Source organism: Panthera uncia, unplaced genomic scaffold (genome assembly GCF_023721935.1).
Source record: "Panthera uncia isolate 11264 unplaced genomic scaffold, Puncia_PCG_1.0 HiC_scaffold_1375, whole genome shotgun sequence".
Lineage (NCBI taxonomy): Eukaryota > Metazoa > Chordata > Mammalia > Carnivora > Felidae > Panthera > Panthera uncia.
In genome coordinates this window covers 1-15,905 of record NW_026058003.1, presented here as the reverse complement: position 1 = coordinate 15,905, position 15,905 = coordinate 1, and the positions used below count along the sequence as shown (strand labels likewise).

Here is a 15,905-nt window from a genome sequence, read left to right as displayed (position 1 = left end):
AATCCTTCTATTATATGCTGGATCTAGATTGTTTTTATGAAGTTCTCCCATGTAGCATGTTAAATTTCTGCAAGCTCTTGCTTTTTAAAAACATGCCTCAGTGTGTCATGTCAAAATGAATACAAAGAAGGCTACTTGTTGCTGCGAGAATCATAAAATGTATCTGTGATATTAAATTGAAAAGAATGACAAAACTTAGGGGACTGTGCTGTCCCTAGTTTTGGATTCCAGGATTATTTCCTAAGAATGATAAGACATGGAAAATTTGCAAAATAGGTTTCCACACCTATTTTCAAGGTTTCCACACTTGAAATAGGTTTTAAGACTTCCCCACACTATTGTTTTTTCAAATAGACAGTCTATCCTTACCTGTGATGTTAAAAATTAACTTAATTTTGTGGTTAGATAACGGGGCGCTTCTTTTCATTCGTGAAGATCTGGCTTTGCTGGCACCTGAGGGTGTTTCTTGCACGGAGTCCAAGAAATCATCATAAGAGTAATCCAACCTATTAGCCGCGCCCCAGCCACCAGGCCCTAGACAGTTGGGGCAGAGAAACAAGATTCTACAGTTGCCTCTTTAGCAGCATTTAGATTTTAATGTTAAGCCACAAGTCAGATCGCCCTTGATTATTTCTTAAATTGTCCATAATGAACTGAATGATGTCCATAATGAACTGAATACAGGTTTCTTCTAGAACCTCATAGTTTTCATCTATAATTTTATAATTTTTAGGCACATCACTTTAAATTTAGATTACCAAAGAATTACACCAAAAAGAAGAAAGAAAAGTCTCAGTGGAGCTACCTATGCCTGTAAGCCATTCTATCTTTGAGCTAATAGTTAATTACTTCAGCTTTAGAGGTAAATAGGATGTGGGTGCAGAATTTTAATAAATTCCCATTTCCCTTCAGGGTTTGTTCCATTCTTTTAAAAAACGTTAATATCAGCTTTACGAACTTAATGCACATGAGCAGGTTTCCTTTTGTGGGGATTATTCAAGATAGCTGCATCATACTTTAGAGTGGGGTCAGTTTCTGAAGATAGCATGTAAGTTAAACGTGATGTAACCACGCTGGAGGATGTGACATGGAGACTTGAGATCTTTAGATTCCCTGCATGGATTCAGATTGTAGCTTCTGAATGCATGATGTGAGGGTGTACAGTCCTCATCAAATTACTTTCATCTCTCTGAACCACACTTTCTCCTTTTATAAATTGAGGTCACTATTCGTACCGCACAGGTCTGGGGGATAACTGAGACAATATACATAAACCATCTAGCTCAGTATTTGACTCACTCTAAAACCCCAGTAAATGATGCGAATATTGGCCTGAGTATATTGTTGTTGCTTACTTATGTGCTTTAAATACCAAATTATATTGGGGTGCCTGGGTGGCTCAGTCGGTTGGGCGTCCGACTTCGGCTCAGGTCATGATCTCACAGCTTGTGAGTTCGAGCCCCACATCGGGCTCCGTGCTGACAGCTCGGAGCCTGGAACCTGCTTCGCAGTCTGTGTGTCCCTCTCTCTCTCTCTGCTCTCCCCCACTCATGCTCTGTCTCTCTCTCAAAAATAAATAAATATTAAAAAATTATAAATATCAAATTATATTTATACAGGCCTGTCCACCTAAGTAGGCTGTTTAAAAATTTTAAATAAAATTTAAAATAGATTTTTAAATAAAATAAGCTGCTTAAAAATTTTTTTTGTTTAACTTGTTTTGGGCTATTAAAATTGCCTACGATAAATAATTTGGTGAATAATTTTGTTTTTCACTTAAGTGTTTTTCCCACAAGTATTAGGTAGGCATTATAGGAAAACAGATGAGTAAGACCAAAAAAAAAAAATGTGTAAATTATCTATAATTCCACCACATAGAAGTAACAACTATAGCATTTTAGGCAAGATTTTCTTCTATGGATATATAAACCCACACATACACATTTATGCATACAGATACGTGTGACAGTGGAATAGATATAAACATAAAAGATTATACTATATGTATATTATTTAGTAATCTTTTTCTAATTTTATCAATGGTATATTACGGCATTTCTGTGTCAAATGTTTTCATAATATTCTCTTCTATGTCTATATACCAAAAAATAACCAGGTTTCTGTTTTCAGACTTTTAGGTTATTTTAAAATTTTGAACATCCTTGTGCATATAGGATTTCATACAGTGTAAGCACCATTATTGAGAAGACATATTCCAATTTCAGAGATGTTCAGATGAAAAATGTACACCTTAGAATTTATGAAATGGAGTGTATCTTTGCACATTGGCATGATTTTTACCTTGAGGAATATTCTTAGAAGGAGAATTTCAGGCTTGAGTGTTTTTAATCCTTTTGACACATATTGTCCATTGTCCTCCAATTTCTCCTCTGTGTTCAATATGTGAGTATGCTTTTTTTTTCCTTATACCCTTGCCAAGTTTGGGCGTTACAATTCTTATTTGAATTTGTTAATCTGACAGGTTGAAAATGGCATCTCATTTTAGTTTTCATTTGAATTATAAGACTATCATGAGGTCAAACCATTTATACATACATATATATATATATATATATATATAAAGTATATATATATATATATAAAGTTTATATATATATATAAAATTTATACATATATAGTATATTTTTCATACATTATGACTCATCAAGTTGTTAGAAAAATTATGCTAATCTTGGGGCACCTGGGTGGCTCAGTTGGTTAAGCGTCTGACTTCAGCTCAGGTCATGATCTCGCGGCCTGTGAGTTTGAGCCCCGTGTGGGTCTCTGTGCTGACCGCTCAGAGCCTGGAGCTGCTTAAGATTCTGTGTCTCCCTCTCTCTGTCCCTTCCCCACTCATGCTCTTTTCTCTCTCTCTTTAAAAATCACAATGTTTTTTTTTTTAAATAAATACTATGCTAATCTTGGGACTCTCCATTGTAAAGGCATTCAAGGATGAAGGCTTATCTCTTAGGATCAGTGGTACCATCTGTCCATGTCTGAATCTAGACAACTGTTATTTTGATCCTTATTGGATGACAAACATTGCCTATCTCAAAGTCTTCTGACGGCAAGTGATTCTCTCTGTGTGTATCCCTAAACCCTCAATAATCTACCTCAGTAACGTGGGAGGGGAAACCTGGGTCACGTGTGGCAGAAGAGGCCTGTTACTCTAGTCATGCCACTACCAATGCCACTTCATGTTTTTCTACCTAAAACTTTAATGTCCGAAATTTTCGCTGAGAAGTTTTATATAATAGTTCAAATGGAGAGAAACCCAAAGTCTACCAACCGGAAGTTGTTTACCTAAGTTACAGCAATTGATTGATTAAATAATAATATGTGGCCCCTGAAATTGAAGTATAATATTTAATAAAGGAAAAATGTCCTCAATAAAATGTTAACTAAAAATTCAGGTTAATAAAATAATATGGGCACATATACACACATACATGTACAGTTATATGTGTGTATACATATACATTAGTATATCATATATACATATATTAGTACATTAATGGAATTATTTACAGGATTATTTATGTGGATTATCTTTATTTCATTCTTTGGGTTTTGTCAGTTTTCAAATTTTTGCAATAAACATATATGCAAAATAATATTTCTAAAATTGAAAAAGTATAAAGCAAAGGTCAACATCACTCTTCATGCTAAGTCACTAAAAATACAATACATGTGATTAGTGCGAGAAACAAAAAGGATGTCTGCTGTAATGTCAACTAATATTGTCTCAGATAACCTTCTAAGGACTTTATTTGTACCTGTGTTTACTCAATTTATCCTGAGAATGGCCCTATGAGTTTAGAATTCTTATATACCTATTTTATAGGTGAGAAGACTAAGTAAGGCACAGAGTACAAATTTGCTCAAGACCACAAGCTAGCAGGTGGGAGAGCCAGAATTTGGATGTAAGAAGTTGGTGTTAGAGTCCATGGTGCTTAACCATGACACTATTTTGTTATCACTATTATTTTTAAAAACAGTATTCTGGAAGTGTTCGGCAGTTTTATAACAATGCGATAAAAATCAGAAATATAATTACTGGAAAGGTTGATGATTTTGCTAATGAAAGACCCAAGAGTGACTACTAAAATCTCCCAGGAATATTAAGGCGGTAAGCAAAATGGTCAGATACGCCAGCAAAAAATCACACACCAGACTTAGGAATGACCTTAATAAAAATGTTTAGAGATGCCATGCAGAAAATATCAAAATTCAACCAGAAGGTATATCCGACCTGAACAGATTGAGTCTTAACATATTCTTGGTGAGGAATCGGAGCATTTTACATGTGTAACTGTTTTAAATTCACGGCCTAATTGCAATTTTAATTGAATGCCATATAAAAACTGCTTTAGTACTATCCTATCATATAAATATTAAACTATCACAATCATAATGTGACTTATTCTTCTTTTTATCACTTCAAGAGTTTTGTGGCTTAAAAGAAGTTAATTTTTCTAATTTGCCCCACTCTCCTGGAATTAGTTTATTTTGCAGATCAGTCTTGCAAACCACTGACACTACATAATATAATTACCAATTGCAAAGCCATTTTCATAGTCATAATTATATTCAAGGCAATATTTCTTGGTCAGGTCCTCCAATCTGCAGTCAATGTCATCAGCATCACTACAAAATGATGGGACCTGCAAATAAATAATGAAAAGTATAAAATGTAAATCATATCTCTGTGTGCTTTGGATAAGCCCTTCTTTCCCCTGACCTTCACAATTCTATCCACAGGAGAGAGGAGAGGGCTAGAGCCCTGCATGTTCCTGGACAGACTCCTGGTCCTCCTCCAGGCCCCGCCCCTTACAGCCTCCCGTGTCTGTGAATCACCACAATTATTTTCATGCCTTTTTGTCTCTGTTTATATCACTGATCCCCAGAAGCCCAGAACTCCTGGCATATCTCTTGTCTCTGATCTTTTACCCCATATGGCTCTTTAGATCCCTTTCCTCTGACTTTATCTCCCACCCATCTCCAAGTCCTCAGAACCTTCCTCTGCCCTTTGGAACTCACAGCCAGTAATCAGCGAATCTCCTATTATTTTTTTCATCTCCTTTCTTTCTGTTCCTTTTACCTTTGCTCTCAACGGCATCTCACTTTCTAGCTTCCTCAAACTGTGGGCATAGAGGTGGAGGAAGTATCTTCCTCACTCTTCCCTGCTGTTTCCAGATCATGCTCCCTCACCCCTCCTTAGAGCCTCACAGTCCTGAAGCTCGTGGTATAGTAGATGGCCTCTCCATGTGGCCGCTACCAACAGCTTTTCCCCATTCTGCATCACCCCCTCCTTCTAAGAACATCCAGTAACTCTCCCTGCTATAATTGTTGGGGATTTCTGTATCCATCCAGCTAATCCTTCCTTCACCTTGGCTTCCCACTTCCTTTTTCTCTTTCTCCTCATGTCTTCCAGCCTTACTTTGTCACCTGCTCTCATAGCCATACCCTCAGACCTCATCATGCCCGGTAACTGCACCCTCTCCTCCTCTTGGAATTCTTTGACTTCATCAGATTTATAATCCATTGACCCCTCCATCTCTTCACCGTCTCTCAGCCTGATGTCTCTTCACCTCCTTATTATGAATTATTCCTGAATTACTCTCTCACACGCACCCTTCTTCACTTGTTTGTCTGCAGAACCCTTAACCCTAAACTGATTGCTCTGCTTTGTCCACACATGCACCCACCCACATGGTTGATTACAGCTTGAAAGAAAACACACACCTGCTTCTGGCCAATCCTAGCACCTTTCTTTAGCACATTCATTTGTGCCTTTCTAGAAAATTATTTGGTACCATCACCTCTCTTTCCAAACCTCAACAACTCCTTCCCATCCTTATTCTCTCAGCTGATCATTCTACATCGTTGTTCACTGAGAAAATAAGAGACATCAGAAAAGGTCCTCTGACATACTTCCAGCCATGTATACCCATTCGTGCGTCCGTGTTCCTGGGCACTCTGCCTCCTTTACTCCCCTCTTTCTCTCACACTGCACATCAAATCTACTACCACCAATTCCACTCTTAGAATCTATCCCAAATCTAAGCTGCCTACTCCATTAGGGATTCAAATACGTACAGAACACGTTTCCTGCCTTTGAGATGCTCAACACAAGTTAAATACATTGTTTTGCTTTCCTGTAAACATTGAAAGAATCCTCAACAAAAATGCATGAAAAAGAAAGCCCTTTCAGTGTTCAATTATCCCATCCTAAAATAAATACAGCCTACAATGGCATTTTTGTCATACTTTAAATAACAAAGCAGACATTTTCAAACCACATGGACCCCACGCTTCTCTGGCTTTCTGACTCAGAATGTTTTAAAAAGTTCAAAATGTTTTAATAAAGATTCACTTATAATTCATTCCAGACGTCCAAAACCTATGACAAATTCCAAATATGAGGGAAAAGTCTGGATTACATAGAGGAGGGAAATCATCAGGACAAGGAATTCCAGTGGCAGGTTACCCTGAGACGCGACGAAAACGCTCAACGGTATCCTTTTAAAATATGACAGACAATACTACTGACATACCATTTTCCCCAGGGTAATCTCAAATGCTTCAGAAAACTTCTTCAACAGATCTGTATCATCACAACGAGTTGCTTTGTACAGCATCTCAAAGGACTTGAACCCATGATTTGCAAAACGTTTTACTGGAAAATGTTAGAGAAAACAGTTTCACTTAGCTGGTGTTCCAACCCAAAGACTTAATTGTCTTTGGAGTAATGGTAACTTAGTATTTTAATTCTAAAACAATTTGTGGGATCGTTACAAAAACAGGAGATGACAGTTAGGAAAAGTTTCTAGGCATTATAAACCACGAGCCAAGCAGCACTGTACCGAATTACCCAGTGATGAGTTTGCTTTGATAAATTATTCTTTAGCTTACAACCACGTTAAGAAAATGAGTATTTAAGGGAAAAAGAGACATAAAAATTTTTAAATTATATTTCTGGGAATTTCTGAAAAATCCTGCCTGGGTCGAAGATATCTTTTATGTTTATATAAATTTGTATCATATATGTTTATATTACACTTTTAACCAATAGACACTGAAATTTTTCTAAATATTATGTGCAATCATATTCCTTGAAAGTATAATTTCCACAGAGAATTTCTCCTTGGATCAAAAGCTTGCAGGGTTAGACTTAGCAAGATGTCTCCAAATATTCAGAGACAACGCCTCCTAATAGTATCAGCATTAAAATCCTACTGTCTAGGGGCACCTGGGTGGCTTGGTCGGTTAAGCGTCCGACTTCGGCTCAGGTCATGATCTCAGGGTCCGTGAGTTCGAGCCCCACGTCGGGCTCTGTGCTGACCGCTCAGAGCCTGGAACCTGTTTCAGATTCTGTGTCTTCCTCTCTCTCTGACCCTCCCCTGTTCATGCTCTGTCTCTCTCTGTCTCAAAAATAAATAAACGTTAAAAAAAAAATTTTAAACCCTACTGTCTAAATCTGTGATAGAGGTGAATGATACTGCTTCTAATTACTTTCCTCATTTGGGGAGAAAAATAGCTCAAGTAAGCGGGCTTTACACTTTCTCCAAGACACTGGCATTTAAACTCCATCTATGGTACTGGATCAACTATTAATTCCAAAGAATATTTACACTAGACAAAGATATTGGTTATTTTTATACCAATACACACATTTAAGATTATAGAATAGCTCTAAGTCTAAATCAGATCTAAAGAGAATGTGACTGATCTTTCATTCTATCACACATGTTGGATCTTACTTTATTTTTTTAACTTGTTTTATTTTTTATGTTTTTAAATTTACATCCAAATTAGTTAGCATATAGTGCAACAACGATTTCAAGAGTAGATTCCTTAGTGCCCCTTACCCATTTAGCCCATCCCCCCTCCCACAACCTCTCCAGTAACCCTCTGTTTGTTCTCCATATTTAAGAGTCTCTTATGTTTTGTTCCCCTCCCTGTTTTTATATTATTTTTGCTTCGCTTCCCTTATGTTCATCTGTTTTGTCTCTTAAAGTCCTCATAGGAGTGAAATCATGATTTTTGTCTTTCTCTGACTAATTTCACTTAGCATAATACCCTCCAGTTCCATCCACGTAGTTGCAAATGGCAAGATTTCATTCTTTTTGATTGCCGAGTAATACTCCATATTGTGTGTGTGTGTGTGTGTGTGTGTGTGTGTGTGTGTGTGTATACCACATCTTCTTTATTCATTCATTCATCCATGGACATTTGGGCTCTTTCCATACTTTGGCTATTGTTGATAGTGCTGCTATAAACATGGGGGTGCAGGTGTCCCTTCGAAACAGCACACCTGTATCCCTTGGATAAATGCCTAGTAGTGCAATTGCTGGGTCGCAGGGTAGTTCTATTTTCAGTTTTTTGAGGAACCCCCACACTGTTCTCCAGAGTGGCTGCACCAGCTTGCATTCCTACCAACGATGCAAAAGAGATCCTCTTTCTCCGCATCCTTGCCAACATCTGTTGTTGCCTGAGTTGTTAATGTTAGCCATTCTGACAGGTGTAAGGTGGCATCTCATTGTGGTTTTGATTTGTATTTCCCTGATGATGAGTGATGTTGAGCATTTTTTCATGTGTCGGTTGGCCATCTGGATATCTTCTTTGGAGAAGTGTCTAGTCATGTCTTTTGCCCATTTCTTCACTGGATTGTTTTCTGGGTGTTGAGTTTGATAAGTTCTTTATAGATTTTGGATACTTACCCTTTATCTGATATGTCATTTGCAAATATCTTCTCCCATTCTGTCAGTTGCCTTTTCGTTTTGCTGATTGTTTCCTTTGCCGTGCAGAAGCTTTTTATTTTGATGAGGTCCCAGTAGTTCATTTTTGTTTTTGTTTCCCTTGCCTCTGGAGACGTGTTGAGTAAGAAGTTGCTACGGCCAAAATCAAAGAGGTTTTTGTCTGCTTTCTCCTCGAGGATTTTGATGGCTTCCTGTCTTACATTGAGGTCTTTCATCCACTTTGAGTTTATTTTTGTGTATGGTGTAAGAAAGTGGCCCAGGTTCATTCTTCTGCATGTCGCTGTCCAGTTTTCCCAGCACCACTTGCTGAAGAGACTGTCTTTATTCCATTGGATATTCTTTCCCGCTTTGTCAAAGATTAGTTGCCCATACGTTTGTGGGTCCATTTCTGGGTTCTCTATTCTGTTCCATTGATCTGAGTGTCTGTTCTTGTGGCAGTACCATACTGTATTGATGATTACAGCTTTGTAGTAGAGCTTGAAGTCTGGGATTGTGATGCCTCCTGCTTTGGTTTTCTTTTTCAAGATTGCTTTGGCTATTCGGGGTCTTTTCTGGTTCCATACAAATTTTTGGATTATTTGTTCTAGCTCTGTGAAGAACACTGGTGTTATTTTGATAGGGATTGCATTGAATATGTAGATTGCTTTGGGTAGTATTGACATTTTAACAATATTTGTTCTTCCTATCCAGGAGCATGGAATCTTTCTCCATTTTTTTTGTATCTTCTTCAATTTCTTTCATAAGCTTTCTCTAGTTTTCAGTGTACAGACTTTTCACCTCTTTGGTTAGATTTATTCCTAGGTATTTTATGGTTTTTTGTGCAGCTGTAAATGGGATCGATTCCTTGACTTCTCTTTCTGTCGCTTCATTTTTGGTGGGACCTTACTTTAAATATAAGCTCTTCTGCAGACTATAAGGTTATACTTTAAGTTCAAGTTTATAGATCAAGAACAGTAAGTCTCTTCAGGTATTTCTGATAAATAACAATAAGAGGGCCAAGATGGTTTTGCTTTAAACTGAATCTTGTCCTGTAGCAATTCAACCAATAACCAGTCTCTGGGGGGGGCTAACATGTTAAATCAAGGGATGAACATTTCTCTTATCCACAGACATTTCAAATTCATGGCACCATTTTTTCCTAACCCCTATTGTAAGGCAGTTTTCCTCTTTAATGGTCAGAAATGCACACACACCCAGGGGTGCCTGGTTAAGTGTCTAGGTGCATTTGGTTACGTGTTCAACTCATGATTTCGGTTCAGGTCATGATCTTACAGTTCGTGAGATGGAACCCTGTGTCAGGCTCTGTGCTGACAGTGCGGAGCCTGCTTGGGATTCTCTGTCTCCCTCTCTCTCTGCCTCTTTCTTTCTCTCTCAAAATAAATAAACATTAAAAAAATGTACACACACCCAAACACATACTCACATATATGAAAGGAATCCAGAAAAAAAAATGAAAACTTACTAGCACAGTCTGGCCATTCAGTGGAATATGGCGGCCTCCATATGCCATCTTCATAAGCACAGTAATAATTCTCAGTAGACCCTTCTGTGAAATCATAGCCTTCCAAGCAACTTAATGTGCAGTTAACTCCAGCACTATCTTTAGTGCATATAAAATCCCCATTTATTGGTGTGAATGGAACTTCACAGGGAGAACCTGTATAAAAAAATTACACTATTTATATACAGTGGTATAAACAATATAAATTAAATTCCATGAGTTTAAGGTGATGTTTGAAAAGAATTCCCTTTCCACCACTCTTCCTAGAAAAACTTTTACCATAAATCCTTGTGACAACGGACACTTTTTGGTTCCGAGGTGGACACAGTTGAAAAGCTGTACCTATGTGGAATCAGAATTAGAGGCTGTGCAGGGGCGCCTGGGTGGCTTGGTCGGTTAAGCATCCGACTTCGGCTCAGGTCATGATCTCACGGTCCGTGAGTTCAAGCCCCGCGTCGGGCTCTGTGCTGACAGCTCAGAGCCTGGAGCCTGTTTCAGATTCTGTGTCTCCCTCTCTCTCTGACCCTCCCCTGTTCATGCTCTGTCTCTGTCTCAAAAATAAATAAACGTTAAAAAAATATTAAAAAAAAAAGAATTAGAGGCTGTGCAAATTTTATGAAATGCTAAAAGTTATTTCTGAGTTGGGGTTGCTGTTTGTGGCGTTCCTTTAATAAGAGAGAAAAGTAGATAACATTACGTAGCAAGTACATCTTCAGAACCTGTCTCCTCAGTTATTTGAAGTAGAATTGTGACCATAATATTTTGTACCTTTAGGGCAAATGTTAACGAAACGTTAATTAAAGACTACCTTGGAAGAGGTGCCTGGGTGGCTCAGTCGGTTAAGCGTGCACCTCTTGGTTTCAGCTCGGGTCATGATCTCATGGTTCCGTGACTTCGAGCCCTGCGTTGGGCTCTGCGATGGCAACACCAAGCCTGCTTGGGATTCTTTCTCCCTTTCTCTCTCTCTCTCTCCCTCGCTCTCTGCCCCTCCCCCACTCACACTGTCTCCGTTTCTCTCAAAATAAAGAAATAAAGGTTAAAAAAAAATAAACTGAAAAAGACTACCCTGGAAGAAAATATTTCTACCTATCGTCAGGTGAAGCAATAATAATCGGAAACGTAAATAAAATCTGTCAGTATTCTAAATTTACAAATCTGCTTCACACAGCCTATTTTCTGCCACAAAACATAGCAATTAAACGTAACAAAGGTCAACCAGATTTTTCGAGGCTTACGAAGAGAATACCTTTTATGACAACGTGGATGTCACATGTTCTGTTATTGCCCGAGGGGTCCGTGGCTGTATATTGCACTACAGTCTCCCCATGAGGGAAAAGGTCTCCTGGTGTATGGCTTCTGGTGATGATCAATACAGCCCCTAGAAGGGAAAGAAGGGATCTAGTTGTGGGGTGACTGGTCTGCGGTCACTTTACTTCTTACTTTTTTTGATTTGAATTTTCATTTTCTATTTATGCAAACCAGATGGGCACGCAACTTATGTTGATTTGGCCACTAGTGAGAAACAAACGATGTTACGCTATAACGCAGAAGTAGCAGACTCAAAAGGTTCGTTAGATTAAGGCATTCTTGCTGAATCGGTGATTTTCCTCGAATGGGTCAGTCTGTTGGGACCCTGGAGAAACTTAATTAAGCCATCTATGTAATTTGAATTTTTTATTATTATTTACTGGGCGTTAGTGAAACCTCTAACATGAAATTCAGTTGTGTTTGCTCTTTTTTTTTTTTTTTTCTGCTGTCCTATGAACTTTGATCATTTCGGGGGCGTATGTTTAAGAAATGAGCATGAATACATAAACCGTACTAAAGATACGAATAAAATGCATAGTTTATGCCTTCAGGCATAATATAAGCTTAGAGATTCAGTGAATTTATAGAAATCTTCAAGTCCTCCTAGTACAGGTTTAATAAATGTCCGCTAAATACTGAATGAAGGCAGGGAACGTAAAGAATGGGTAAGATTAATAATATTAAATGACATGTAATTACCCTAGATTAAAACATATTACCTTATGTGATTATTCATACCACTTAGACAAGATGCAATTTGCTTTTCATTTCTTTTATCCTTTCAAAAGCTTTTAAGGGGTGCCTGCGGGTCTCAGGTGCTTAAGCGTCCAACTTTAGCTCAGATCATGATCTCATGGTTCAGGAGTTCAAGACCCAGATGGAGCACAGAGCTGTCAGCATAGAGCCCGCTTTGGATCCTCTGGCCCCCTCGCTCCCTGTCCCTCCCCCACCCTCTCTCTCACTTTCGCTCAAAAATAAACGTTTTAAAAAAGCTTTTAAAAAGGAAACATAATTCAGTGTTACCATGCTGACCACAAAATCCCTGGGCTCGCACCTGAGTTGTCTGAGAACTGAGGCTCATCCCAGGTTGCAGCATGCTCCTTCTCCGAGACCTGCATCGGAGGTGGGGATCTGCACCGGTCTATGCTAGGCGGTTCCACGTCTAAAAGACAGGAAAGCAGACAAAGAAGTCACAACTGATATTCAAAAATGACGAGGAGGTTTGCGTAAGAGAACTGAAGTCTGCTTGTGCTGGCAGAGAGCCTTGACCTTGTGAGCACAAGGCTGGCCCTGGAGCTCCTTTGACAATGAGAGTTGGTTATCCCTCGTCTCAAGGCAGGAGAGAGAGCTGGTTCTTGCTATACTTCCCTCTGCCTGTTGAAGAAGAAATGTGTCTAGAAAGGTGTCTAAAATCACCCTATGCACAGTGGTATCAAAGGCAATTCTGGATGTGGCCAGGAAGTGAAGAGAACCTTCCCAGAGAAGTGGGAGGAGTGAAATGACCAAATCTCAGAGTACGCAAAATAAAGGGACTCATCTGAGGTCACTAAGCTAGAAAATTGCAACCGCAGGCATCCAGACCAGGGTGTTTCTTTACATGATCTATGAAAACACACACTCGGAAATTAAATGAGCTGTATCTGTGAGAATGTAGAGATTTCTGTTTTACACTACGTCTTATGAATAAATTCCATTTTCTCTTTTCCTCATGCTTGTCATTTCATTGGTCTAGCACCTTTGGTTTGGCTCCTTTTCTAGACCATAAACTCTGGGGACCAGTGACGAAGACTCCCTTTGCTCACAGTTAGGTTTCCACTGCATAGCATAGCACCTGGCCTGTCACACAGGCTCAGAAAAACTTGCTGAACAAAGAAAAAAGTGAAAAAAATGCTCAGTGGAGGTCTGTGCGCTTGAAGAGTGACTCAATCGAGTCAATTTACAGTTAAACTGAAGAATCTGGTGGTATTTACTATTTTCCCAAAGACATTGCAAATCGGTTCTTTCCAAGATTTTCTACACTTATCTGATTCTAGACGAATATTTTAAAGTCGAACTGCAGGTACGAGAGGGTGCTAAGACTCAGTCAATTACTGTCAAAAGAATGGGAGGTACCAGCGGAGGCGTGGTGTCCAAAGGAGAGAGAGAAAGCCTATTTCAAAGCAAGTGAGGCAGTATTCCCTGGAAAGCTAAGCCAAAGCACTCCTGCCTCCTCTCATTTATCAATAAGACACCCACACCCTGTCATCTGAGGAAACAAGAAAATGCAGGCTTTAGAATATTTTCTCTGTCTCTTATCTTTCTCTCTCTCTCTTCCCTCCCTCTCTCCTCGTCTCCCTTTCTCTCACCTTCTCCCGCTTCCTCGTCTTTCCCAGGTCACCTCTCTCTTTCACACTTATGAAAACTGAGCTAGTGTCTAGTCAGACGCTTGAGTACATATTTTACATTTCACTGTGCTGACTCTTCATGGCGAAACATTGAAACTTGGCAAATGCTTGAACCACAATGCCATGTTTAAGATCATAGCACCACAAAAAATGAATCCAGCATCTTTTACATATGACTGGCCAAGTTCATGCTTAAAACAAGTGAGAAAGCATTTAAAATACCTAAGCACTCTGAAATGAATTAGACGGATTTTCACTTGAGTCTCTTTCTATGCACTTCTACCAAAACCTATCATTTCTAGGGTCAGGAGCCAGTCTGATTATACATTAGTTATTTCAGGAAGTTATGTAAAATTCTTAGCATAAAATGAACTTGTTGTGTTGAAATTTTAAACAAACAGATTAAAATATATGAGGTGAGCAGAGGTTCCGGAAGATGGCGGCGTAGGAGGACGCTGGGCTCACCGCGCATCCTACTGATCACTTAGATTCCACCCACACCTGCCTAAAGAACCCAGAAAACCGCCAGAGGATTAGCAGAACGGAGTCTCCGGAGCCAAGTGCAGACGAGAGGCCCACGGAAGAGGGTAGGAAGGGCGGCGAGGCGGTGCGCGCTCCATGGACTGGCGGGAGGGAGCCGGGGCAGAGGGGGGGGCCCACCGGCCAAGCGGAGCCCCCGAGTCTGGCTGGCAAAAGCGGAGGGGCCGGACGGACTGTGTTCTGACAGCAAGCGCGACTTAGCGTCTGGGAGGTCATAAGTTAACAGCTCTGCTCGGAAAGCGGGAAGGCTGGAGGACAAAGGGAGGGAGAGCTGCTGAGCGCCCAGACGGCAGAGCTCAGTTTGGCGGGGAACAAAGGCGCTCGCCAGCGCCATCTCCCCCGCCCATCCCCCAGCCAAAATCCCAAAGGGAACCAGTTCCTGCCAGGGAACTTGCTCGCGCAGTGCAAACACCCAACTCTGTGCTTCTGCGGAGCCAAACCTCCGGCAGCGGATCTGACTCCCTCCCGCTGCCACAGGGCCCCTCCTGAAGTGGATCACCTAAGGAGAAGCGAGCTAAGCCTGCCCCTCCAGCCCCCGTGCACCTTGCCTACCCACCCCAGCTAATACGCCAGATCCCCAGCAACACAAGCCTGGCAGTGTGCAAGTAGCCCAGACGGGCCACGCCACTCCACAGTGAATCCCGCCCCTAGGAGAGGGGAAGAGAAGGCACACACCAGTCTGACTGTGGCCCCAGCGGTGGGCTGGGGGCAGACATCAGGTCGGACTGCGGCCCCGCCCACCAACTCCAGTTATACACCACAGCATAGGGGAAGTGCCCTGCAGGTCCTCACCACTCCAGGGACTATCCAAAATGACCAAACGGAAGAATTCCCCTCAGAAGAATCTCCAGGAAATAACAACAGCTAATGAACTGATCAAAAAGGATTTAAATAATATAACAGAAAGTGAATTTAGAATAATAGTCATAAAATTAATCGCTGGGCTTGAAAACAGTATACAGGACAGCAGAGAATCTCTTGCCACAGAGATCAAGGGACTAAGGAACAGTCACGAGGAGCTGAAAAACGCTTTAAACGAAATGCAAAACAAAATGGAAACCACGACGGCTCGGCTTGAAGAGGCAGAGGAGAGAATAGGTGAACTAGAAGATAAAGTTATGGAGAAAGAGGAAGCTGAAAGAAAGAGAGATAAAAAAATCCAGGAGTGGGGCGCCTGGGTGGCGCAGTCGGTTAAGCGTCCGACTTCAGCCAGGTCATGATCTCGCGGTCCGTGAGTTCGAGCCCCGCGTCAGGCTCTGGGCCGATGGCTCGGAGCCTGGAGCCTGTTTCCGATTCTGTGTCTCCCTCTCTCTCTGCCCCTCCCCCGTTCATGCTCTGTCTCTCTCTGTCCCAAAAATAAAATAAAAAAAAAAAAATCCAGGAGTATGAGGGGAAAATTAGAGAACTAAG

At 40.4% G+C, this 15,905-nt stretch overlaps 1 protein-coding gene across 1 annotated transcript in view; it reads right to left on the bottom strand.

Moving 5' to 3' along the window:
* Window positions 1–12,888, bottom strand: part of LOC125916981 (sushi, von Willebrand factor type A, EGF and pentraxin domain-containing protein 1) — a 97,364-nt gene extending 84,476 nt beyond the window's left edge. Inside the window, exons 1-6 of the mRNA XM_049623242.1 lie at window positions 12,626–12,888; window positions 11,510–11,641; window positions 10,225–10,419; window positions 6,558–6,679; window positions 4,556–4,664; window positions 370–534 (exon numbers count right to left, since the gene is read on the bottom strand). Coding sequence (XP_049479199.1) covers window positions 370–534; window positions 4,556–4,664; window positions 6,558–6,679; window positions 10,225–10,419; window positions 11,510–11,641; window positions 12,626–12,689 — 787 coding nt within the window. The 5' untranslated portion in view covers window positions 12,690–12,888. The remainder of the gene's footprint in view (window positions 1–369; window positions 535–4,555; window positions 4,665–6,557; window positions 6,680–10,224; window positions 10,420–11,509; window positions 11,642–12,625) is intronic.
* Window positions 12,889–15,905: the final 3,017 nt, after the last annotated feature.